The 26,531-nt window shown below is 37.1% G+C and overlaps 1 protein-coding gene across 3 annotated transcripts in view; it reads left to right on the forward strand.

The window, feature by feature from the left end:
* Positions 1 to 25,500, forward strand: part of LOC115212912 (phosphatidylserine decarboxylase proenzyme, mitochondrial-like) — a 113,372-nt gene extending 87,872 nt beyond the window's left edge. For 2 of the 3 annotated variants that reach the window (XM_029781731.2, XM_029781732.2), the window contains exons 4-7: positions 6,795 to 7,031; positions 22,904 to 23,321; positions 24,148 to 24,308; positions 24,969 to 25,187. In XM_029781731.2, the coding sequence (XP_029637591.1) occupies positions 6,795 to 7,031; positions 22,904 to 23,321; positions 24,148 to 24,308; positions 24,969 to 25,187 (1,035 nt within the window). Of the gene's footprint in view, positions 1 to 6,794; positions 7,032 to 22,903; positions 23,322 to 24,147; positions 24,309 to 24,968 lie in introns of all 3 variants that reach the window. The other variant, XM_029781730.2, reaches the window with a different exon arrangement.
* The last annotated feature ends 1,031 nt before the right edge of the window (positions 25,501 to 26,531 follow it).

Raw genomic sequence — 26,531 nt, forward strand, 5'->3', positions numbered from 1 at the left:
ACCATCCGATCGTGGCCGTCCGCCAGCCTCATCTGGCACCTGTGTCGGTGGCACATAAAAACACCAACCGAAGACCCGGCAAGACTAGTCAGGCCATAACCCGTGGCCCCTACTTGGGACGTAGTCAGTCCACCTGTACATACCTTCCTTCCTTCTTGTGACACTTGTGAAGACCTGTGAAGACCTGTTGAGGCAAGTGAAAATCAAATCAAATCAGATCAAAATAGATGAACATCAATGGAATTTGTATCTTTGTGGTACCAGTGCCGGTGGCACACAAGAAAACCATCCGAACGTGGCCGTAGCCAGTACCGCATCGACTGGCCTCCGTGCTTGGGCACGCAACAAACACCATCCGATCGTGGCCGTTCGCCAGCCTCATCTGGCACCTGTGTCGGTGGCACATAAAAACACCATCCGAAGACCCGGCAAGACTAGTCAGGCCATAACCCGTGGCCCCTACCTGGGACGTAGTCAGTCCACCTGTGCATACCTTCCTTCTTGTGACACTTGTGAAGACCAGTTGAGGCAAGTGAAAATCAAAATCAAATCAAAACAAATCAAAATAGATGAACATCAATGGAATTTGTATCTTTGTGGTACCAGTGCCGGTGGCACACAAGAAAATCATCCGAACGTGGCCGTAGCCAGTACCGCATAGACTGGCCTCCGTGCTTTGGGGACGTAACAAACACCATCCGATCGTGGCCGTCCGCCAGCCTCATCTGGCACCTGTGTCGGTGGCACATAAAAACACCATCCGAGCGTGGCCGTCTGCCAGCCTCGTCTGGCACCTGTGTCGGTGGCACATAAAAACACCATCCGAGCGTGGCCGTTCGCCAGCCTCGTCTGGCACCTGTGTCGGTGGCACATAAAATCACCCACTACACTCTCGGAGTGGTTGGCGTTAGGAAGGGCATCCAGCTGTAGAAACACTGCCAGATCTGACTGGCCTGGTGCAGCCTTCGGGCTCCCCAGACCCCAGTTGAACCGTCCAACCCATGCTAGCATGGAAAACGGACGCTAAATGATGATGATGATGATGATGATGAATTAACAAGCATTAGAGCATTGGTTTTAAATGCCTTGTGATATTTGTTTCGGGCCTTCACATACTGGGTTCAAATTTCACTAAGGTCAATTTCACTTTTCACCCTTTTGGGGTTAATAAAGTACCAGTCAAATACTGAGGTTGATATAATTGATTAAACCACCTCCTCCATCCCTACATTGCTTGTCTTATTCCTAAATTAGAAATTCTTATTTCACCCAGGCTTTCAGACAATATGAATTTTAATTCCACAACGGGCAATTGTGTTTCTTTGTCTTTTGCCTTTGCTCTTTCTCCTCTTTGTTTGTCTGTCTGTCTGTCTCTCTCTCTCCCCCTTTCTCCCTCTCCACTAATTTTCTCACTTCTTATTGTCCTATTTCTATAATTTAAACTTTAGCATTCAGATGTATTGCTGATTTATTCACTTTGTTTTATGGCTTCAAGATTTTGATAATGTATTTGCTTATTTCTAGAATGACATTTTAGGGTAGGTATGAGAGGCCAGATCTGGCCATTTTTAACATAAAATTCAAATCCTGCCAAAATCCTGAAATTGCTGGCTTTGCGCCAAAATTTGAAACCTATTTGAGCTACATACAGTCACCTTAAATGCTGAAGAGTTAAGTCAGTATAAAGTTTCTGAATTAATTGCATTATAATTGTTTAGTTTCTTTTCTGCTCCAAGTTCAAGTCCTATCAAGGACTAACTTTGTTGTTTCATCTCTGGGGTTAATAAGTACAAGTAATACACTATGTTCTGTCAACTCATTCCTTTTCTCTAGAAAAAAAAAAATCAACCTTTTCCCCTACTACAAAGAAAATCTTCTTGGACTGTCATGCATTATCACATCTAATAGCATTCAAATCGGCAAGCTGGTAGAACCATAACCATGCTGGGCAAAATGCTTAGCAGCATTTAAAACCTCTTTATGTTCTGAGTTCAAAGCTGCCAGGGTCGACTTTGTGTTTCGTCTTTTCGGGGTCAGTAAATTAGGTACCAGTTGAACACTGGAGTCAATGTAATTGACTTACCCGCTTCCCTTGAAATTGCTGGCTTTGTGTCAAAATTTGAAACCTATATCTCATATCATTGATTGATGTCTTCTTATGTACAAAGAATTAAGACAGAGCTCTTCAATAAACTACTTTCACAGTCATTTCACAAATACTTTTACTTATTTCCTAACCTGTTCTTCTTTTCCCTTTCCATCTTAAACAGTAGTAGTTGTGATGACAGTAAATAATAATAATAATAATAATAATAATAATAAAATGCTGAACAAGTAAATGATTGTATTGGATGTATTGAGATGATGACAGTTTTTACATTTATTTTCTGCTGTTTACTGTCTGAACTTAATGTATGTATATCTAATCATTCCGTTAGTGAGCATGCTAAGTAGGGAGGGCTTGAAGATGGTGAATCTGAATAAATTCCTGCTCTTTGATGATAATAATGAAAAGCAGTTTGGTTTTTCAGCAAGTGTTTGTGTGTGTGTATGTATGTGGTGGGGTATGTATGACGATGTATAGCTTTTCTTTTCCACAATACATTTGTACTTTTCTGATATATTTCTGATTTCTTATATGCTTCTATCAAACATTTCTGGTTTCTTATATCTTTCATCAGTTTATATATATATATATATATATATATATATATATATATTATATATATATATATTCCTTATGCTTTCATCATGTTTTTGTTGTCATATTTCTTATATTTTTATTTTATATTTCTTATACTTTCTTCATCTATTTTCCCTTTATAATATACAATTGAATATTTATCTGTCAATCTCTCTCTCTCTCTCTCTCTCTCTCTCTCTCTCTCTCTCTCTCTCTCTCTCTATGTCATTCATCATTTGTCTGTCGATGCACATCTCTCTATGTGTACGTTTTAGTTTGCTTTGAACTCAGGCAGACTAAAACAATATAAAATGGCTGACTTCCAAATAGAGTTCATAAATTTAACTCTGATTTGTACTATGTATATATAGTGGTGGTGGTGGTAATGATGGATATGTATAGCCGCACACTCATACATAAACACACTTTTTATTTTCTTCTACAATTTCATTGGCATTGCAGAAGAGTACCCTGGCATTCGAAAACATTCTGGGGTTGGTGATATTGATGTAGTTGATGTTTAGTTTGAACTATTCGAAGTTGATGACTGTTGGGATGGCTTGGAAAGAATTTTAAGGATTGCAGTTTGAGGGAAGTGTAGTATGGGTTTTTTTTAATATTTTGTGGGGAATAACAAGAGAAGAGATTGGTGTATTAAATAGACTTAGATGGTGGTGGTTAACAGCATATTAGTTGAGAGGAACTAGAGGCAAAACTGGTGGAAGACAGCCTGGTTGTTTGTGTTTGTAGTTACTGAGTGATGGACTGTCAATGAGTTGAATGAGTTTTTCTTATTTGTGTGCATATAGCAACTGTTCTACTTCTGATATGCTAATAGTATTCTTGTAGAAAATGCTTATGCCTTATTATAGAGTAGCGGCTATGTGTCTGAGGAGAAGGCTTGAACTATGAGGTCCAGTTTTGGTTGTGCTATAAATAGATGGTGACCAATGAGTGATCATTAGAGGTTGTGTAGCCTAAGATTTGAGTAGAGAGGATGAAGTTTTAGTTGTGGTTTATTGATGAATGGTGGGGATGTTGCCAGTGCTGGCTTAATGTGTGGGCCCAATGTTATTCTGTGTATTCTGTAGTTTGCTATCAATAAATAAATGTAGCCCCTCTCTATTCAGTGTATTGCTTTGTCCAAAGGCCTATAATGCTGGTAAAATGGCCTTGAGCATAGGGTTTCAAAGTTTTCTGCTTGATATGTGTGTTGACTATGTTTTGGTGAAACAAGGGGGACCAGGTGATGTTATATCTCTGTTCAAGGATAATCTTTAAGGCATTTTCCTTGAAAACAGTCCTAATGACACTTGTGTGTGTAGGTTGTTGAGGGAAGTGGGTTGGCATTTGCATAGCAGTGCATTTCCCCAGAAATAACAATGAGAAAAGATGTAGATGGCATTACAAAATGCTGATTGAAGTGAAACATAAGCTGCAAGATTCCATCAACACATTGTGATGGAACCATCTAAAAGGTAACTTCCTTGCAGAGATTTTGACAAATAACCAGAGAATTCTAACAAGTCTTTGGGTTACCACAAAAAAAAAAAGTGTTATGCTCTGTGTTAAGGGCACGTCAGCTTCACAGTCCACATCTCCCTGTTCTATTGCAACTTATCTTCATTTCCAACATGCCAATGATAATGGAAATTGTCATAAATGGCTTTTTCTTCTTTTTTTTTTTCACCTAAAATCTTCCTTTCTCAGTAAATGAAATGAATTGACCAGCAATTGAACCTATATTGTAAATTCATCTCTAGGAATCTAATACCACAGTGTGCATGCACACACACACCACACACACACACACATTCAAGCAAAGATTATCATCATTAGCTTAACTGTGCTGTCATCACTCCAGGATATTCTTAACTCTTTTAACACCTGTTATTAATAAATCTTTATGCTTAAGTACTGCATTCTTAAGGGGAAGAAAATGACAAAATTGAAATCTTGGACAGGCTCTAAGGATTATTCACTTCTCAACAACATTATTGCATGCAAGCACTTATAATAGCCAGTGATAGATTGACATTTCAATAATTTATATGATGTATGGAGAAAAATCTGCTTTTTCTAATTTTAATTTTCTTTTCTTTACAACAACTATATTTTATACTCTTAAGCTCTAAAAGACCAGTAAATAATTTTTTTTATGCTTAGTAATTCTTTAGTGGCTGTGTGGTAAGTAGCTTGCTTAACAACCACATGGTTCCGGGTTCAGTCCCACTGTGTGGCACCTTGGGCAAATGTCTTCTACTATAGCCTCAGGCCTACCAAAGCCTTGTGAGTGGATTTGGTAGATGGAAACTGAAAGAAGCCCGTTGTATATATGTATATGTGTGTGTATTTGTGTGTGGTTCCCCCCACCAACATCGCTTGACAACCGATGCTGGTGTGTTTACGTCCCTGTAACTTAGCAGTTCGGCAAAAGACACCGATAGAATAAGTACTAGGCTTACAAAGAATAAATCCTGGGGTCGATTTCCTCAACTAAAGGCGGTGCTCCAGCATGGCCACAGTCATATGACTGAAACAAGTAAAAGAGTAAGAGAGATACTACAGAACCAATCATTTGAAAATTTCTCAATGTGTATTTTTGTAAAATGTCATTCCTTGTTGATATATTCCTATTTTTACTTGCTTTCACATCCTTTAATTCGATATATCACCTTCCTTCTCAATTTATTCAACCTGAAATTATAATTCAAAAGAAAGCCCTTCTCTCTGATTATGGCTGAACATTTTTATCTTTAATAACTTCAAATTAAGAAAAAGATGATTATAATTATTATAATTATTATAACTAATTATTATTATTATGTGAGAGAGCAGTGCATGCCATCAAAGTGGCACTCAGGTAAAATATACGAAGCCCAGTATACCCATCATGACTACCCGTCTGATAAGGGTACACTAGGCACATGCATCACAACCATATGTGTGCGACATGATGATCTCATATCAAGATAAACAGCACATGACCTTGCAGGTGGGGCCCAGTTAGAATTTTCTTCTGGTCAAATAGCCCATCCCACTCAAGAGGTCCCTGAATAAGGGTTGTTTAAGGATGTTGAACGAAACACCCATGTTTCCAGAGATGAACCATTCAAACCCCAAAGAATCCCTCTCAACACACGGCTATGATGCTCCCCTACTACTTCTGCTCGTGATCAGAAATGCACATATCGTCAGCCACTAAGGGACAAGCTCAACAGATTAAGGTCAAACAACTGACAAGCAAATCTGTGGTATTGAGCAGAATATTTGATTATTATTATTATTATTATTATTATTCTGTTGTGCTCATATATCTTGAGGGTTCTTTCCTTGTCTTCATTCATTTGTTTTAATGTCCATTTTTCTGTGGTTCTTGTTGAAATATGTCCTTAGGCATCTGTCATGCAAATATCTAAATTAAAGTAATTGACCTGAAAGCAGCATGGATGGAGAAATGACCATAAATATATAACTCTAAAGGAGTAAATATTCCCAAACAAGGACCTCCACTCAGCTGAGAGAGGGGAAAGGGTGTGACTTTGGAGTATTCCTTCACATTTATGCATATTAGGCAATCACCATTTGCAGCTGCATTCAGCAATTTTGCAGTCATGCTTTCACATGCACACAGCATGCAGATGTGTGCTTACATATAAATTTATAATCATAAACTTTATAACCGAATGCATTGCTAATTACATAGATAACATTTACACATACAAATAATAATAATAATAATAATAATGGTTTCAAATTTTGTACCAAGGGCAGCAATTTTGGGGAGGGGATGAGTCAATTACATCGAACCCCAGTGTTCAATTGGTATTTATTTTTATCGCCCCCCCCCCAAAGGATGGAAGGTAAAGTTGACCTCAGCAGAATAATAAATGAATTCAAAGTGAGATGTGATTGATATGTATACGCACACACACACACGCATATGCACACACAAACGTGTGCTCACACAAACACACACACACACGCATATGCACACACAAACGTGTGCTCACACAAACACACACACAAGTACATGCATTATTTGTTTTGCTTTATTTTTACTGTGAAATTCTTAAAAGTCATTGATTGCATAACTTTCTTCACATTTTAGGTAACCCTTTACCGAAAAATGCCTCTTCGGTCGCTGTCTCGCTTATGGGGAAAAGTAAACCAACTAGATCTGCCTGTTTTCATGCGGATACCTGTATTTCGGATATACATTTGGGCATTTGGCTGCAACATTGAAGAAGCAGAGGAAGAGGACTTGAAAACGTATCGAAATCTTGGCGAATTCTTCCGCAGAACTTTAAAACCTCAAGTGCGGCCAATTGATGACATACATTTATTGGTAAGCAAGACCTTTCTTGGACATCTGTAATTCATTGCTGTTTATTTAATACTAGTAAGAATATTAGCAATTCTTGAAGAGGAAGAGACAAGAGAATTCTTTGCTTTTTTTTTTACTTCATTACTTTCACATGTAAACTGATCAGATCCTACCTTTCACACTTATCTTACAATGTCATGTCATCAAAATCTTGAACTTATGGATGGTGAAATGAAAAAACAAAATGTATGAATAAATAAGCATTACATTTGATAGAGTAATCTGGATGCAAAAGGATTAAATTGTAGATTCTCGATTAAGCTCCAGATCATGCTCTGATGAAGTAAGCCTATGATCAAAGGCTTTCTAGCCATGACTATCCCATCTTTTAGGGTTGTGTATATGACCACATAACTGATGTGACCCTACTCTTTTTTCAAAATGCTATGGGTATAATTTGAGGGAGATATGTCTGGTACAACGTGAGTGACCATGGAGAAGTTTCCTTGAGTTCTTAAATGCGAAATCTCTGAAATAGTTTTTCATTAGTCACTGATATCCTATAACATTTTACTTTGCCTTCTTCCTCCTCTCTCTCTCTCTCTCTCTGCAATATTTGTGTCATCATTTGCAGTGCTGTTCAAACAGCATTAATAAATTATACTACTGTTGTGAAACAAAAATATTAAAAATAGATTATAAATTTGTTATAAGTGTTATCAGAACAAATATTATTCTAGTATTCTGTCGTTAGTTTTTAGTGTTTAGTAATGACAAAAGGTTAGAAGTTTTCTTTACTGCTCATATCTCAAATCCGCTAAACCTCATTAGGTTTTTACTAAGAGATTAATTATTTCATTAACAAATCATAAAAATAATCAATTTATCAAGTATCTGTTGGATTAAATCATTCTAGATCAGTAACCCCCTTCTTCAATGAACAATATTTTACAAAAGTCCAACCGTTTTAATTTTTGTGAATAAGAAAAATATGGCTGTGGTAAGAAGTTTGTTTCCCAGCCACATGGTTCCAGTTCAGTCCCACTGCACGGTATCTTGGACAAGTCTCTTAGCCTTGGGCCAACCAAAGCCTTGTGAGTGGATTTGGCTGACAGAAACTGAAAGAAGCCCGTTGTGTGTGTGTGTGTGTGTCCCCTCCCGACTGTTTAACAATTAGTGTTGGTGTGTTTACATTCCTGTAACTTAGTGGTTCGGCAAGAGAGGCCAATAGAATAAGTACTAGGCTTTTAAAAAATAAGTGCTGAGGTTGATTAATTCAACTAAAAGTTCTTCAAGGTGGTTCTCTAGAATGGCCACAGTCTAGTGACTGAAACCTTGTGCTTAAAGCAGAAAAGGAAGGGTTGTTATTATTTTCTGTGGTTATTAATTAGGATGATTTTAAACAATATTTTTGCCTTCTAGTTTTTCATCTTTTTCAATCAATACTTTTTCAGAATTTACTCAACACTATAGCTGTGTAATTAAATGTAAATATAATAGGTTTTTGTAGAGTATAAACATATAATTACATCAATTAGTCACTGCGTTTATGCAAAGTTTTTCTTGGGCATTATAGAATGACAACAACTTAGATGTAGAACATCATTAATCAATATGATTTTACTATATCCTACTGTTTTTGTATTTTGTATAATAATTATACAGGGAGGAAGATCAAAGCAAAGAACAAATCATTAACAAGTAGTAAAACAAAATAGTTGCTACACCCGGTTTAGTATGGCAGCTTGCATAGATCATCATCATAATGTCCACTTTTTCATGCTTGTATGGGTTGAGTGGAGTTTATTGATACTCTTTTACTTGTTTCAGTCATTTGACTGCGGCCATGCTGGAGCATTGCCTTTAGTCGAGTAAATCGACCCCGGGACTTATTCTTTGTAAGCCCAGTACTTATTCTATCGGTCTCTTTTGCCGAACCGCTAAGTGACAGGGACGTAAACACACCAGCATCCGTTGTCAAGCAATGCTAGGGGGACAAACACAGACACACAAACACACACACACATACATATATACGACAGGCTTCTTTCAGTTTCTGTCTACCAAATCCACTCACAAGGCATTGGTCGGCCTGGAGCTATAGCAGAAGACACTTGCCCAAGATGCCATGCAGTGGGACTGAACCCGGAACCATGTGGTTGGTTTGCAAGCTACTTACCACACAGCCACTCCTGTGCCTATGCAGTTTTTTTGTTTTTTTTTATGGGTGGAGGTTCTTCCTGTTTCCAAGCAAGGTAATATTTCCTCATGGTCAGACATGTTCTTGCAGAATACTGGAAATGAATAACACTGCTTATCTGACAGTGACAACCATATTACAACTATTGAAACAGTCTATATATGGTTGAAGTAGGAAGAACCAAAATAGCTTGAAAGTCATAACATGCCGGCAGGAAAATAACATCACTAGGTGAGACAGGCTGACTCTGAAGTAGCTTAACTGATTGACAGGCGATGGTCTCGTTTAGAGAATGCGTGGGCTAGGACTACGTGCCCTCCATTGGTCAGTTAAAGTTTAGACAGTGTCACATGACAACTTGCTGGGGCTGCCTGCTGGAGCCTAGCTGTGAGTATTTAAAGGGAAATTTGATAAGACAGTCGCCCACTGACACTCATTGACGCTGCATCGAAGAGGCCAGGGAACAGAAGAAAGAAGACATGCACCCAACACCAGAGCTGAAGACACCTCCGAAAGGGGGTGGGCACATCAAAGTCGTAGAGAAGTAGGGGCTGAAACCGGACGTGGTTCCTCCTGATGATGTCTTGAGCTAACGAGATCCTATAAAGGACCTGTTGTGGTAGCAGACTACGAAACATGGTTGAAATTCCTCAAGGAGAAAGAGAAGGAGACACACACAGACGTTTTTCACTTTCTGTCTATGAAATCCACTCACAAGGCTCTAGTTGGCCCCAGACTATAGTAGAAGACACTTGCCCAAGGTGCCATGCAATGGGATTGAACCCAGAACCATGTCGTTGGGAAGCACATAATGTAGCAAATTGGCCAAATCATTAGAATGATGGATGCAATACTTTCATGGTTTTTACTAGTGAGATTGACTTTGCCATTCAAATTTTACTTTTTGGTGGGGTGGGGTCAATAAAAGCAATACCAATCCATGGTGGTGGATTGAGGAACTGTTAGAGGATAATGTAACATCCCTTACAATGTCTTTTCTGAATTTTTTTGTTTTTTGTTTTTTGCATTTGACAGTAGTGTCTGATGCCTTTGATATTTGCATGTATCGGCCCAAGTTGGTGGACTTTTCCTTGGATAAACCTCCACGGCATAGGGAGGGAAAATATGTAGATGCATAGTCAGTGTGAACCAACGGAGGTACTATATTGCGTGCATAGTTAATAGGAGAAGTAAAAAAGGTATGTCACAATACAGGCCAAAAGAACCTAGACAGTCCTCAGTTGTATCTATACTGCTTGATATATTGAGAGCTATATACGTTCCATGGGAGAATGGCATACCAAAACGAAAAATTACCTTAATTTTTTTATTATTAGTGTGGCCTACATGATGGCATACCATGTCTCATGCAGTCTGCTTCTCAAAATGGTTGTTCATACCTAATCTAGAGGGAGCAGTGTCAGAATGTTCCGAAACTATAGTGATGTCCATTTGGCAGCTGATGAAGGGAATGGAGCACATTGCAAACTGTATGTAAGATATTAGAACATGGGGAATATGAGAACAAGATTTCACTTCAAAACTTTTGGGAGTGGTAGGCGTAACCTGTTCCCTGGTTTAACACCACTGTCTGGTTTTGGCTTGCTCTGTTGCAAGCTTTTAGGTTGAGTCTTTAGTTAAATGAAAACTTCCTTCCACCTGGCCCGTGGTTCTGAGAAATGAAAAGTCATGAGCACTGCCCTTCCTCCACTGACTGAGCACTTAAAAAAATACAGCAAACTTATCAAATTGTCCATAAGTCTATTGTTATAATTTTTATTTTTGTTTTCACCAAATGTCCTTATTTATGAACCTTCTTAGGAAATTTACTTCTAACTGCTTATCCTGCTATGAAGTCATTAACCTCACTGTTATTACTAAGATCGTCTTTTTTTTTTTTAGAGATTTCCTTTTTCTTACCTCTTTCTCTTCCTCTCTCTCTCTCTCTCCTCTCTCTCTCTCTCTTTTTTTCTCTCTTCTTTCTTTCAGTATTTTGGTGGGTGAAACTTAGAATAATAGTGTTTTCTTTTGAAAACCCATTGGAAAATTAGGCAACTGCTTGCTTCTGTTGCTGCTGTCTGTTTTTAAGTGTTCTTAGCTCAACAGAATCTGCTTTAGACAACACTGTTTTCGATAGCCCCAGATCAACCCTGACTGAACAGGCCTATCACCAAATAGTCTTCCAACTATGACCCTCTCATCTTCATTTAAGACAGTAAGGTGTCATTGGATTAGGAATTTGGCTGCTATTTCTAGCAAGCTGAACAACCATGTAGACATTCTCACATTGGCTCACAAGACATAATTCCTTTTGATTTGTTACATTTTGCATTATTTTTCTCTTTTCTAAGAATTTCAGGCTAAATTGTCCACAAATTCACTTCCAGGCCAAATATATCTTCTTTTTGTTTTGTCTTGGGAGGGTCATTACGCCAATATTAATAACACATGTATGGGTTCAATTCCACTCCTTTATTCTTAGTCAGCTGTTTAAATATGTTATCTTCCCTAAACTGAGTTCCAAGACAAATGGAAAGAAAAGAAATGTTTAATTCTACATGCAAAACCTTTACCAAAACTTAATATGGTTTGATGATTTAGATTTCTTTTTTTTTCTCATTTGGATTAACGCGTACAATTAGACAGGTACCATTATGTTGGGTTATTACTCAGGATTGCAAAGTTGTACTTATTCAAGGTTAATATTTATGAGAGGCAAATCCTAAAAAAATCGCTGTGCAAGAGATAATGGGTTTTTTTCTCTATAGATGAAGAATAAATAGAAGGGAGAAATATGTGATCAATTTCTTTTGTTCTTTGTCTCACACACACACACACACACACACACACACACACACACTCTCTCTCTCTTCTCTTTTTGACTTTCCCTTTCTCATTTTGCCTTTCACTCTCTCATCCTACTCTCTCTTTCTCTCTCCCCTCTCTTGCTCTCTCTCTCTCTTTGTTATCTTATCCCATTCTCTCTCTCTATGTATCTATCTCTACCTTTCTTTGTCTCTTACTACGTTTATGCACCATGAGCATCTGATGTTATAGAAGGCTATCCTGTCTTCCTGTCCAGTCAATAATGGCTTTTCCCACTAGTAAACATATTTAATATAATTTCCAGTCTCTACTGTATTGCGTAGGCGCGTTGTGTGGGAGGAATATTTTTCTACCAGCTGATGACTGTGCCCCCACTCCACACCTTGCACTCCTTTTACCTATCTTTCTCATTAAATTTCATCTGTCTGCTAGTCTCTCTCTCTCTACTTTCCACATCTCTATCCCTTTCTTCTTTTACTCTTTGTTTCTCCCCAGTATTTCTCCTATTCTTCTCTCTTCTTTGGTTGTTCATCTTGCTAACAGTTAAGTTCACTCTTAGCATATTATTTTTTTTTTTTTGATAAAGCAAGTGTTGAAATATCTAAGTAACCTTGTTCTAGTTGTCATAGAGACCTTGAACAGTAACAGGAGTGCAGCCCTGACACCATATCTACTGTTGGCAGTTTATCTCTGTCTCCTTGATTGCTTACATATAAAAATACCTTCACTATTACATACTATGATTTCTTTCTGGATTTCTGACTCTTTTTTTTTTTAATAAGCAACTGTGTAATAGCTATGACATTGGAAGATCATACATATTTTAAACTCTCTCTTTTTCTATCATACATGCAAACACACACAATGTCACTCACACTTGTATGCACAATGTCAAAGCATACACGCACACAAACACTTTTTTTTTTACTTACTCTCATACCTGTTTCAATCTTTGGATTGTGGTCATGCTGTCCCCTATACTTATTTTGTCGTTATCTGCTAGTCAAATCACTACAATTGAGGGAATGCAAACAGACCAACAATGGTTGTCAAGTGATGTAAGAAAAGCATAAAGTTCAGACACATACGGTGGGCTTCCTTGCAGTTTCCATTGACAAAATTCTCTTACCAAGCTTTGGTCAGCCCCAGGCTGTAGAACAAGACACTTGCCTGAGGTGGATGTTAACCTAAAACCATGTAGTTGTCAATTGAATTTCTTAACCACACAGCCATATCTTTGCCTATAAGATATATACTAAGAAATATATTAATACTTATCATATTTCAATTATATTTGAAAACTGTGAAGGATTTAGTAAAGTAGTTTTACCATTATTAAGCTGGTGCCTGGGACAATTTATATATATATATATATATATATATATGTCTAGATATGTATATATTTATATGGGTGCGTATGTATATATATATATATATATTGCGAGGATAATCTGGTGCTTGACTGAGGAAAGAAAACTTCGGATGACCTGTCCTTGTTTTCTTTGTATTGTCTATCTGGATGTTTTGTTGTCCCTTTTTGTATCACCTAGCTGTCCGGATGTCTTGTGGTCTTGTCCCATTTTGTATTTTATATATACATATATATATATATATATATATATATATATATATACACACACACATATATATATATGCATATGTGGGTGTATGTGTATATATGTGTGTGTATATATTTATGTATTTGTGTGTATGTGTACACACACACACGCATAGATGCTGTTGGAGAAAAATAATGTAAAACTGAAGGTGATAGTTGTGATGTCACCGATGGTTATATTGTTGGTGATGATGATGATGGTAATCTTTTAAACTCTGACCATTTCCAAAATAATTCCTCCAAGACAAAATGTTTTTCTGAAAATTGTAATCTCTTCTTTTTATATATTTTCTTTTTCTTTTCACTATGTCTTTTATCGTATTGGTATTATTGATTTATGAAAAATATTTGCTATTCTAATTTTTTCTTTCTTTTATCTTTAATGATATTTGCAAAGAATAAGTTACATTTAAATATAGAATCTCTTACATATATATATATATATATATATATATATACTCTTTTATGTACACTGTTTTGTTCTATATTATTATGTTGACCTTAAAGTTTCTTATGTGGTGGTTTAATAAAGTATGTGATTGGGTATTATCTGGTAATTGATATTTGATTTGGATGTATTTCTCCATTTTCTTATTTTGTATATATATATATATATATATATATATATATATATATATATATATATATATATATATATAGAGAGAGAGAGAGAGAGAGAGAGAGAGAGAGAGAGAGAATAATTGTAAATATGCAGGTCACGCAGGGATAAACGTGATTAGACTCCATGACATAAAGATCTAGCAATATGTGTGCCACATCAACAGAGATTCATGGCTGCAATTTGCGCCAGAAACGTTGCATGGCTACATGGCTACCTCACTTTGAATTATTCTAGCAGACTGGTTTACCATTGTCTGTCATATATATCTTATAATATCAATGTATAGAACTGTAGCTGATTTAGATATTGTGCTTTGAGAACCATCTGTGCACATTGATATCAAAATAGCCTGTAGTATGTATGCAGATCTTGTCACTGGATAATGAATTTATTATCTTGCTCTGTTCAGTATTGTGGGGGGATTTTTTTTGTTTGTTTTTTTTTCCCAACGGTTACTATAGCATAGAAATTAACTATTTTGCTAATTGATGGTGTGCTTAAGAAGGCTGCTTTGCAGGCATGTCATTTCAGGCTCAATTCCACAGTGTAGCAGCACGTGCAAGTGTTTTCTGCCACAGCCTCATGGTAGCCATTGTTTTCTGAGTGGTAGATGGAAAGAGTGTGAAAATACATCACTCACTCTCTCTAACACACACGTCTTAAGAGTTTGCCTCTCTCATCAGTGTTAGTCCCCCCCCCCCCCCACACACACATGCATAAACTCTGTAACTTAGCAGTTCAGCAAAAACAATAAAAATGACTGATAGAATAAGTCCTGGAAAGGCAGCGAGCTGGCAGAAACGTTAGCATGCCGGGCGAAATGCTCAGCAGTATTTCCTCTGCCGTTACGTTCTGAGTTCAAATTCCACCGAGGTCGACTTTGCCTTTCATCCTTTTGGGGTCGATAAATTAAGTACCAGTTATGCACTGGGTTCGATATAATCGACTTAATCCCTTTGTCTGTCCTTGTTTGTCCCCTCTATGTTTAGCCCCTTGTGGGCAATAAAAAAAAAAAAAAAAAAAGAATAAGTCCTGGAGTTAATTTGATTGACTAAATTTTTCAGGGTGGTGCTCCAACATGGCTGCTAGACAACAACTGAAACAAATAAAAGAATAAAAGGAATGTGTGTGTGTGTGATAAAATTTAAAATATGCAAAATGCATATATATATATATATATATATATATATATATGCAGGAATAAATACTTGAGTAAATTTTTCCGATGTCATTGCTATTACACTGTTGCTTTTAAAAGAAAATAAATGAGTCAGGAACCTGAAGAGAAATCACAATATATGTCAAAGTGTTTTATTTATTCATTTTTTTTCATATACAGCTGAGTAACAGCCAACTGTCTATATCGGGGCTGTTTTCTATTATAGTTTTAGGTCTCTGTGACAACCAAAACGGGGTTACTTAGATATTTCAGAGTCCACTACATTAAAACATATGAAAACACATGCACTAACATGCACGCACACATACACACACACACACACACACAGAGTTTGTGTGTGTTTATCTCCACATGTTTTTGCATTTTGTTGCATTGACACCACTTGGACAGTGAAATTTGCTTACATCCTGCATAAGTGAAAAGTCTAGTAGTTCAGCTGTTTAACATACAAATTCTTGATTACTTTATAAAAAAAAATTGATCGAATCACCTGGACAGTATATTTCATTAGGAATATGATAATGATTGTGTTGATGTCCTATGATTTCTTATGTTGATCTGTATTGTAGAATACTAAGATTTCATTTCCGATCAATTCGATGACTGGCATCCGTGCTAGCGGGGTGCAAAGAGCAGCTATTCAAGTATGATTGTTACCAGCGTCGCCTTACTGGCACCTATGCCTGTGCTAGTAGGGTGCCAAGTGTACCATCCGAGCGTGATCGTTGCCAGAGCAGCCAACTGGCTTCCATACCCGTGGCACATAAAAGGGCACCATTCGAGCGTGAACGTTACCAACATAGCTTCACTGGCACCTGTGCCAGTGGCATGTGTAAAAAGATTCGAGCGAGGTCATTGCCAGTACTGCCTAACTGGCCCCCGTGCCAGTGGCACATAAAAAGCACCCACTACACTTTCAGAGTGGTTAGCGTTAGGAAGGGCATCCAGCTGTAGAAACTCTGCCAGATCAAGATTGGAGCCTGGTGCAGCCATCTGGTTTGCCAGCCCTCAGTCAAAATCGTCCAACCCATTCTAGCATGGAAAGCGGACGTTAAACGATGATGATGATGATGATGATTATAAATCAAGACAAAAGACATTGGCATTCACTTTATAGATATAAATAGTGGTACTAAGAAACTTAATATTTTTCGGTGCCTTTGATTAACTAATATCATCTTCAGAAAATGTTGCCTGTGATACAGGCATTTCCTGTGTTATGGAAGTGTTGTGTTCCTGAAAATCTTGCTGTTTGTAGAATTCCATAATACAGAACATGTTTCCCATTGGCTTCCATATTCTAATATGAAAACCACTGGAAAATAGGTTTCACATTATGGGCAGAATTTTCAGGAACACAGTATTTCTGTAATGTGGACGCTGTCTGTACTCATTTATTGCTATCAGTTTTTATTAGCTCTATCCTAATTAAGCAAACCTTTGAGCAAAGGTGTCATGGCCAATGCTTTTCTATACCCTCCTACCACCCCTGACATAATGTATATAAGACTATTATTTCAGGTGCTCTTTTGCTTTTATTATGGTACAGTGTTATTAGAGAAAAATGTAACTCCAGTACACTAATGTGTTCTTCCACATTTAAGACATTAGGTAGGGTTTGAAGAAAACATGACCTCGATGTGCTCGTGTGTGCTTCCATATTTAAGATATTAAGATGTGATTTGGTTAGGATTTGGTTACTGTTTTTTGCAATTCAAATGACCAGAAAGAGACTCCCTCGTTAATTTTGTCTAGTGATGAGAAGAAAAAAAAGTATTTTATTTTTAAATGTAAAGGAGTTTTTTTTCTGCTAAGCATTGGTTTGATAAAAAAAAGAAACTGAAATGTAATCCTTGTGATGTTTAACATCTCTCAGATTATTGAAATGTATTAATGATATATAATGAGGTTATCTTCTGAATTTAGCTGCTGTTCAGCTGCCTTACGAGTTTTGTTCTAGGTGCAATAGTGCACTTATCAGTGTATAAACCAAGGAAAGAGATTAGTGTTTTTGTCCCACCCCTCTCACTGGGGATTGGCTATTGCAGGTCATCAAATAGGATTGAATCTATTACTCTCTCTCCCCCTCTCTCTCTCTCTCCCTCTCTATCTATCTCCCTCCCTCTCTCTCTCTCTCCCTCCCTCTCTCTCTCTCTCTCTCTCCTCTCTCTTGGTCAACATCATCTTATCTATAGACTAAAACTAAATATAATAGCGTTTGCACTGAAATATACCAGAGGAAGCAAGATTAGGATGGTGCTTTATACTAAATTTATGTTATTTGTTGTCTAGCCTTTGGTCATTCCGGTTCAAGCAAAGGCTTCCAATTGTGACAATCCCATCGTTTATTCTGACAATTCCATTTTTTGTGTCTTCCTTTTAAGAAGGTATGGTATAATTTGATGGAAATTTAGCTATTTCTAGCAGGTCAGTTGACTGCACAGAAGCTCCTTTATTGGCTTGACTGAAGTCATTGTTAGCTGTAGCAAAAACTTGATTAAGCAGACCTATGATCAAATGCATTTATTTCAGCCATGGTCGTCAGTGGTTGAGAGATCACATGGTTCTGTTAATTTGACTAAGTGATGTCATTGAGTAAAACTTCAGAAAACTCCTTTTAAAGATTTATGGCAGTTTATTATCTAATATTTTGGAGGTCAAATTATACCAAAGTGAAGTGTAATGAAACAAAGATTATACAATTAACCATAGAGTTCTGTGTTATTTATTATGGCACTGAACCTGTCAGCTTACCTTTTATTCTTTTACTTGTTTCAGTCATTTGACTGTGGCCATGCTGGAGCACCACCTTGAAAGGTTTTAGTCAAAGAAATCAACTCCAAGACTTATTCTTTGTAAGCCTAGTACTTATTGTGTCAGTCCCTTTTGCCAAACTGCTAAGTTACAGGGACATAAACACATCAGCATTGATTGTCAAGCGATGGCACAGGTACAAACACAGACATAAATACATACATGCATGCATACATACATACATACATACATACAAGAATGTATGATGCACTTCTATCAGTTTCCATCTACCAAGTCCACTCACAAAGCTTTGTTTGGCCCGAGGCTATAGTACGGTGGTTCCCAACCTGGGGTTCACGGACCCTTGGTGGTCTGCAAAGGTAGTTCTGGGGGGTCTGTAAACTAAATTCAAAATTTCATGCACAACTGGGAATCACTGCTGTAGTAGAAGATGCTTGTCCAAGGTGCCATGCTTTGAGACTGAACCCAGAACCATGTGGTTGAGCAGCAAGCTTCTTATCACACAGCCATGCCTTGTTTATGTACTTGCTAACAAAGACAGAATAGCTTCCTATATTGCATCAGTTACACTGAAGACAATTGCTTTGTTAACCAGAGCTACAGTGGAGTGTGGGGTTGTTTCTAGTATTGTTGAAACTAAACAATTAATCCTTTAACATTTAAACCGACTATATCCATCCGAACTAGAACCATCCGAACGTGGCCGTTGCCAGCGCCGCCCCGACTGGCCTTGTGCCGGTGGCATGTAAAAAGCACCATCCGTTTGTGGCCGTTGCCAGCCTCGCCTGGCCCCCGTGTCGGTGGCATGTAAAAAGCACCATCCGATTGTGGCTGTTTGCCAGCCTCGTCTGGCACGTAAAAAGCACCCACTACACTCACTGAGTAGTTGGCGTTAGGAAGGGCATCCAGCCATAGAAACATTGCCAGATCAGACTGGGCCTGGTGCAGCCTTCTGGCTTCCCAAACACCAGTTGAACCGTCCAACCCATGCTAGCATGGAAAGCAGATGCTAAACGACGATGATGATGATGATGATGATGATCCAGCCAAATTTGGTCTCTCACACCAGCCCTACAATGACATTCAAAAAATTAAGTTGCATTATCAAATCCTCAAAGCTAGGACATAATGCATGATTAATTGAAAACAATATCAATAAATGAGCATTAAATTTGGTCGAGTAATCTGCATGTTAATGGGTTAAAGGTAAATCCATTTGTCAAACCGTTTTCTGTCTCTCAGACCTTCTAGACTCAAACTTTTTTTGTTGTCTTAGACCATATAGATGTAGCTGGTTATAAGGCTGGAATATATTTATATTGTACTTTTCTAATGGCATGCAAACAATCATCATTTTTATTTAGGAACTGTATTCTCCGTTTACACATGAAAATGCCTTAGAGATTTAAATATGCAAGTTAGAACTTTTGTACTTGTGTTGTATGCTGATAGGAGTCCACATTCAGATGGATGATACACACCGCATGAAAAAGGTGGTGGTGTACCCGACAATAGAATTAAACCAAGGAAATTTGGAGGAAAAGGAGTTAGGTCAGATTTGACAACACTGGTCTTCAGAGATGGATGTGCAGGTTTGAGGTACAGGGAGAGACACTGTATTAAAGCTCTATTCAAACATGTTCCAATTTGGAAATGTAAACATTGAAATGGCTCAATAAAAATTATCTTTATTCCTTTTTGATTGTAAAAGTTATTGATGCAGTTGTAGGCGCAGGAGTGGCTGTGTGGTAAGTAGCTTGCTTACCAACCACATGGCTCCAAGTTCAGTCCCACTGTGTTGCACCTTGGGCAAGTATCTTCTACTATAGCCTCGGGCCAACCAAAGCCTTGTGAGTGGATTTGGTAGATGGAAACTGAAAGAAGCCCGTTGTATATATATATTTGTGTGTGTGTGTTTGTGTGTCTGTGTTTGTCCCCCTAGCATTGCTTGAAAACCGATGCTTGTGTGTTTATGTCCCCGTCACTTAGCGGTTCAGCAAGAGACCGATAGAATAAGTACTGGGCTTTCAAAGAATAAGTCCCGGGGTCGATTTGCTCGACTAAAGGCGGTGCTCCAGCATGGCTGCAGTCAAATGACTGAAACTAGTAAAAGAGAAAGAGTAAAGAGAGATGCTAAGTGTATTTATTGGGCTACATGTGTCAGATATACCCGTTATTTATTTATTTATTTTGAGAGGTGTGAGTGGAGGGATATTTGGCTGCTATTTCTGCAGATCGAGCATCTGCGCAATGGCTCCTTTGTTGGCTTAGTGACACAGCTGTTGTCAACTGTTCTGAAATGCCTCTCCTTTGGCCTCAAACTCTTTAGCCTTTACTGCCTTTTGTTTGCAGCACTGATTCCCCAAAAGGTTCATGCATTTACCAACCACACAGCTCAGTAGAAGACTGGAATACAAATTTATTACATGATCACCGGTGATACAAAATGAATTAAATGTAACCGTGTTGTTAGTGTTGAATGTAATAAACTAACTAGGACATGTGAACTGTTACAAAATTGAACTGTTATGTTTTCAATATATGTTTTTCTCCTCTTAAAATAACCAATTAGTATAAAACAGTGACCCTTACATTCCAGTACTCCAGAGATCCAAGCTGCATAGTTGGCCTGGTGGGAGTGAGGTAGTGGGCGGAGACTAAGAGTAGTGGTAGGTGAAGAAAAATGAAGGCTGCACGTGTCCACGAGTAGAATGAAGTTAGTGCGGTGATGCTGTTCTAATATATTTTTTTTCTTTTATATTTTTTTCTAGCAGTAATGTTTGAAACGTTTTATTGATTTCCTTTGGTTATTTTTTTTTCAATTATTTTGCAGTTTTTTGGGGTTTTTTTTTGGGGGGGGGGGTTCTCTCTCAACTGTTTCTAAGTAGAAGAAGAAAATAGAAAGAACGACTGTTCACGAAGACATACATTAACAGTCACGTGTCGGAGCAGCATGAGCTACAATACTGCAGCAGTTATGCATGTGTGCAAGTGTGTACATGCATGTGGCTGCAGTATGGCTTTGATCAGCCTTGTTCTGGTCTCTCTCTCTCTCTCTCTCTCTCGGCCTGCTTCGTTTCTCTCTGTCGGTCTGTCTCTCTCTCATGTATGCATATGCATGTATATAATTTTTTCTTTCTATCCCATTTAATTATGTGTGTGTTTGTGTATATCATTCTATCTTTATCTTTCAACACTGTGTAATATATTGTATATATTATGATTTTTCTTTCTTTCATATATATATATATATATATATATATTATATATATATATATATATATGATACATGCAGTCATATATATATATGTATATATATATATATATATATGACTGCATGTATCATGCTTTCTCTCTCTCTCTCACAAATAGAAACATGTATGTCATTCTGTCTTGTTCTCAACACGTCTACTGACTCATTGCCGCAAAGCATTGGTACTTTCTAAACTCATGTGTACAAGGACACACACACACGCGCGCACGTGCACACACGCACACTGCCATGTCTATAAGGATTATTTGAAAGCGTTGCTTCTTGCAACAGTGACAGATTAAGACTTTAATTTTATCTAATAAAAATTTTTTTTATTAGAATTATGTTATTTCCCTCTCTGTTTATCTTTGATTGTATTTGAATGGCGGTGCCCCAGCATGGCCACAGCTTGTGAGCTGAAACTAAATAAAATAGCATTCAGATTACTCTGTCAAGTGTAATGTCTATCCAGTTTTGAATTAATCATGCATCATCTTGTAACTCTGAGATTTTGATGATGTAATTGTTTATTTTTAGAATGACATTGAAGGATCTGTATGAGAGGTCAAATCTAGCTGGTTTGATCATAAAACTGGTAGATTATTTGGACCAGATAAGGCTGGTTTAAATGCTAAATGGTTAATTCTTTTTACCACGTACATGGGCTGGATGAGTCTTGAAAAACCTCACCTACTTTACAGCAAGGGTTCAGTATATTTTCTATCATGACACTGGCTCTAGTGACCCTGTCTGTAATTTGGAGTCACCTTTCTCTTGAACAAGTTGACCGCAATGCAGTTCATAACTCTAGATACACTGTCTGAAAATGAGAAGGCATGAAGAATGTTGGAATACTTTGATCATAGGCTTCTTTGCCTGATCAGATCTACCCAAGGGCTAAACAGCATCAGTAGTTCTTTAAATCCATCTAAGTTACAGTAAGTAGCTGTCTCACTTCATTGTTGAGTGGTTAGAATTGCAAATACTATCCATTTATGAATTCATGTGCAAATGACTGAATTTGTAGCATAATTAGCATTGCTTAGTTTAATCCATAAGTATAAAGCAGTCTAAGCTGACTTCTCAGTGAAATTATATAAACCAAGGTGTGTATAAAAAAAAGTCAATGAATAGTTCTGGTTTCTTAGTTTAGAATTAATTGGTATAATTTGTTAACCTATTATTGAGTTCGTGGAGACGCAATGGCCCTATTCCATCAGGAGTTAAGGTCCCAAAGTCCTTAAGGTCTCGGGTGCAAGAATACTTTCCTCTCTCTCCTCCCCACCACCAGTCTCAGGGGCTTTCTAAAGAGTCAAAGGTACCACTTTTCTTTCTGACTAAAAGATAGAAAAAAAAATTGTGATATTACTATTTACCTTTTCTTGTTAGTAATTGTCCTTTTCTCTTTATACTTTTCAGACAAGTCCTTCAGATGGTACTATCACACATTTCGGTCGAGTGGAGAATGGTGTTATCAAGCAAGTAAAAGGAGTGAACTTTTCTGTTGAGGGTTTCATTGGACCAGTTAGTTGGAAATCCCCATTTTCATCATCGTCATCTTCATCCTCATTATCATCATCATCCTCACAATCATCTTCACCAGACTCTTCATCAATGTCCTCTTCCTCCTCTTTGTCATCATCATCTCTTCGAGAGGACATAAACAACAGTCATAATAATGTAAATGCCCACATTGACCAAAACCAGAAGATTCTTTCCCAGCTGATCCATCCAGATAATGTATTATATCATTGTGTTATTTACTTGGCACCCGGAGACTATCACCGCTTTCATTCCCCTACAGACTGGATAGTTTACTTCCGAAGACATTTTCCAGGTTGGTTGAACATTGTTTTTGTTTATGTTTGCCTTTCACATTTTGTTGCATTTTTTTTTTTTTTGCACTAACGTTGTTGCTTGGTAACAAATACTTTCTTGAATCAGGGAACATGTTGTTTTTGTAACTGTTTAGTCCAAGACTGAACCGGATCCAATAGATATATGATGAAAGGCATTCTTCTCATAACCATTTAATAGTTTTTGATCATGGTATGTTTCTGGATAAAATCCATCATTAAAGAAAAATTGATGGTGATCCGTGTCGTTAACGATTAGTCCATAAGAGCTTTCCTCAACAATTCAGTCCCAATGGTGGGAGGGAGCCTGTAAAGGCTATGGACACAACCCTTTCTTTTAGACTAAACCAGTGAAATTGTGAGTGCATGGCCTAATGGTTAGAGTGTTGGACTCATGATCATAGGGTTATGGATTTGATTTCTGGAGTAGATAATGTGTTGTGTCCCTGAGCAAGCCACTTCATTTCATCTTGCTCCAGTCTACTCAGTTGATAAGTACCAACCAGATGCTGGTTAGTCCTTTGACCTGGATTAAACAACAGTCCTGTATTATGATCAAAGGCATTCAAGTCAAGATCATCCTGTCTCTTTTGACTTTCCATCAGCTGAGCTAGCTACAACTCCATACATACTGATTATCCCTCAATTTCTTTACATTTTTGATGACAAAACAGAAGAACTATTCAAACTATGTGCAACAATTAACAACAATTCAAGGCAGAATGCATAAAGCATTTTTACTTTTCACTTCCAGCAATATTTTTCACCAATTTTTATTTACTTTTTTAATTTTGTTCACATTTCCAGGTGAATTACTGAGTGTACATCCTGGTATGGCACGGTGGATCAAAGGACTATTCAACCTTAATGAGCGTGCTATGTATGTAGGACTTTGGAAACATGGATTTTTTTCGATGACCGCTGTAGGGGCTACCAACGTCGGTTCCATCCGTATTTATAATGATCATGTAAGTTTCATATGTTTTGCCTATATTTCAATATATTGCTTTGGTAGTTTCACTTTTGTATAAAATTAAATGATGGTTTTATCAATAGAAACAAATGGATTCTTATGGTGTTAATGACTGTCATATTGTGCGCTAAACAAATTTGTTGGGGTTGTATGGGCCCTTTTGGTCCTGTTGACACTTCTCTTATACTGGTACTTTGAAAAATGCACCTAGTACACTCTGCAAAGTGGTTGATGTTAGAAAGGGCATCCAGCTGTAGAAACCGTACTAAAAATGAAATCCAAGCAAGACAAGTTCCTTAGCCTGTCTAGAATCCCTGAATACCTGCTGACTCCAACTACAACTCATTTACCCCATACTATGGAAAGCAGATGTAAAACAATGAGGTGGAGGACAGATTTGGGATTACAGTCCAGAAATTAGAACATTCCCTCCAACAGGCCTCTATGTTGTTTCCATCAACCAAATTTCATTCAGAAGGCTTCAGCTGATCTCTTGCAGAGGACACTTGCCCAAGGTGCTGTGAATTTATTTCAGACAAAGAATTTAGTGTACTTGTGTTAATGTTAGAATGTTTTGTTTTTTTTTTGTTTGATGTACAACTGTGGTTAATTGTTATGACATTGTATTTATGAATACTTGTTCTACCTGTTACAGGAACTTGCCACAAATACATGGAAAAAACCAGATGGTAATAACACTGACAAGTATTTACCAAATGAACAAAGTCCTGGAATTGAAGTTGGGAAAGGTGATCTCTTTGGTGAATTCAATTTAGGTTCCACCATTGTTCTTATTTTTGAGGCTCCTAAGGATTTTACATTCAACGTGGAGCCTGGACAGAGAATAAAATATGGTGAAGCCATTGGAACATAGCATTTGCATGACCAGTTGGAATTAATTTGTGACCAGAAACATGCTGAGAAGATCAATATGTTAGGCAGGGAGGAAAATGATTTTAAACAATGAGTCAGATTTTCAAGCTTCCCTACAGATTTTTGACAATGAAACCAAGATTGTATGTGTTAAAACCGGACCATATGTTTATGGAAAAATTTTTAGGTGCAGGAGAGAGAATCGAAATTAGACAAAATAAACAAATAAATAGATAAAACAGCCAAGAAAACAATTAACAAAATGTTATTTTCAGTCAATGAGAAAGATAAAATCTATACCTCACCAAATTGAAGAATCTAGTCCAAGAGGCCTTGTTTTCTTTTACTTTTTTTTTACTTTTGTTTTCTTCTCCCACTTGAAAAATTCAGTATACTCGTAAGCCTGGCTCTGGCACAATATGAATACATAATGTTATGGTCTTATTTTAAGAAAATGCTAAGTTTTATGCTAACAGTTCATATTCATGAAATCTTCCCTCTTTTGTATATATATACATATATATATATATAATATATGTATGTATATATAATATATATGTATATATATATTTGGTTTTATTCATTAAAAAATGTGTACAAATTTAATTTACATAAACTTGTTGAAAACCAAAACCCTACACAGACTTAAGCTATAAAAGGGAAATGAAAAAGATTGTTGCAGTCATTATAAAAATACTTCTTTCTCCCATTGTTTCCTTTTTTTTCAATAGCATTCTTGTAATAGCCAAAGACTGGGTCTTTGGATCATTTTGTGCTACATTCTTGGTAGTGGTTACCTTATGTTTTAACTTATAGGATAAATATATTTTCTTTTCTTTTTGCATAAAAAAAAGTGGGAAGAAGACACTAAAAATGAGTGGGATGACCTGTCTCAAATTACTTATTTTGCTTATAGGAATTTTAATTGGTATATTCTATTTGTGGGATGGTAGATTTTTTTTTTGTACCATGTAAGATTATGGGGATTAAAAAAATAAATACGTAAATAATTTGTTCTCATCTGCACCACATCAACATTGAAATAAAGCTACTTGAATCCAAACTAAGCTACAGCCACTAAATTATACCTCTAGGTATATATAACAGTTGATCATGTTGAAAATAACTGTTGCTTTCACTCTGCAGTATTAAAGGAGAAAGTATAATATTTAGGAAGGTTTGGAGTTTTTTTTCTAATATGCTTGGTATTTTGTACTTAATACCCATTGCAAATAGCATACTATAAAATAATTACAACAGTGATACAAATTAAAACATGTACACTTATGCAATACACAGTCATACATATGTCAACATAGTTTTTCTTTTGTTTTTTTTTGTTTTT

Source organism: Octopus sinensis, linkage group LG6 (genome assembly GCF_006345805.1).
Source record: "Octopus sinensis linkage group LG6, ASM634580v1, whole genome shotgun sequence".
Taxonomy (NCBI): domain Eukaryota; kingdom Metazoa; phylum Mollusca; class Cephalopoda; order Octopoda; family Octopodidae; genus Octopus; species Octopus sinensis.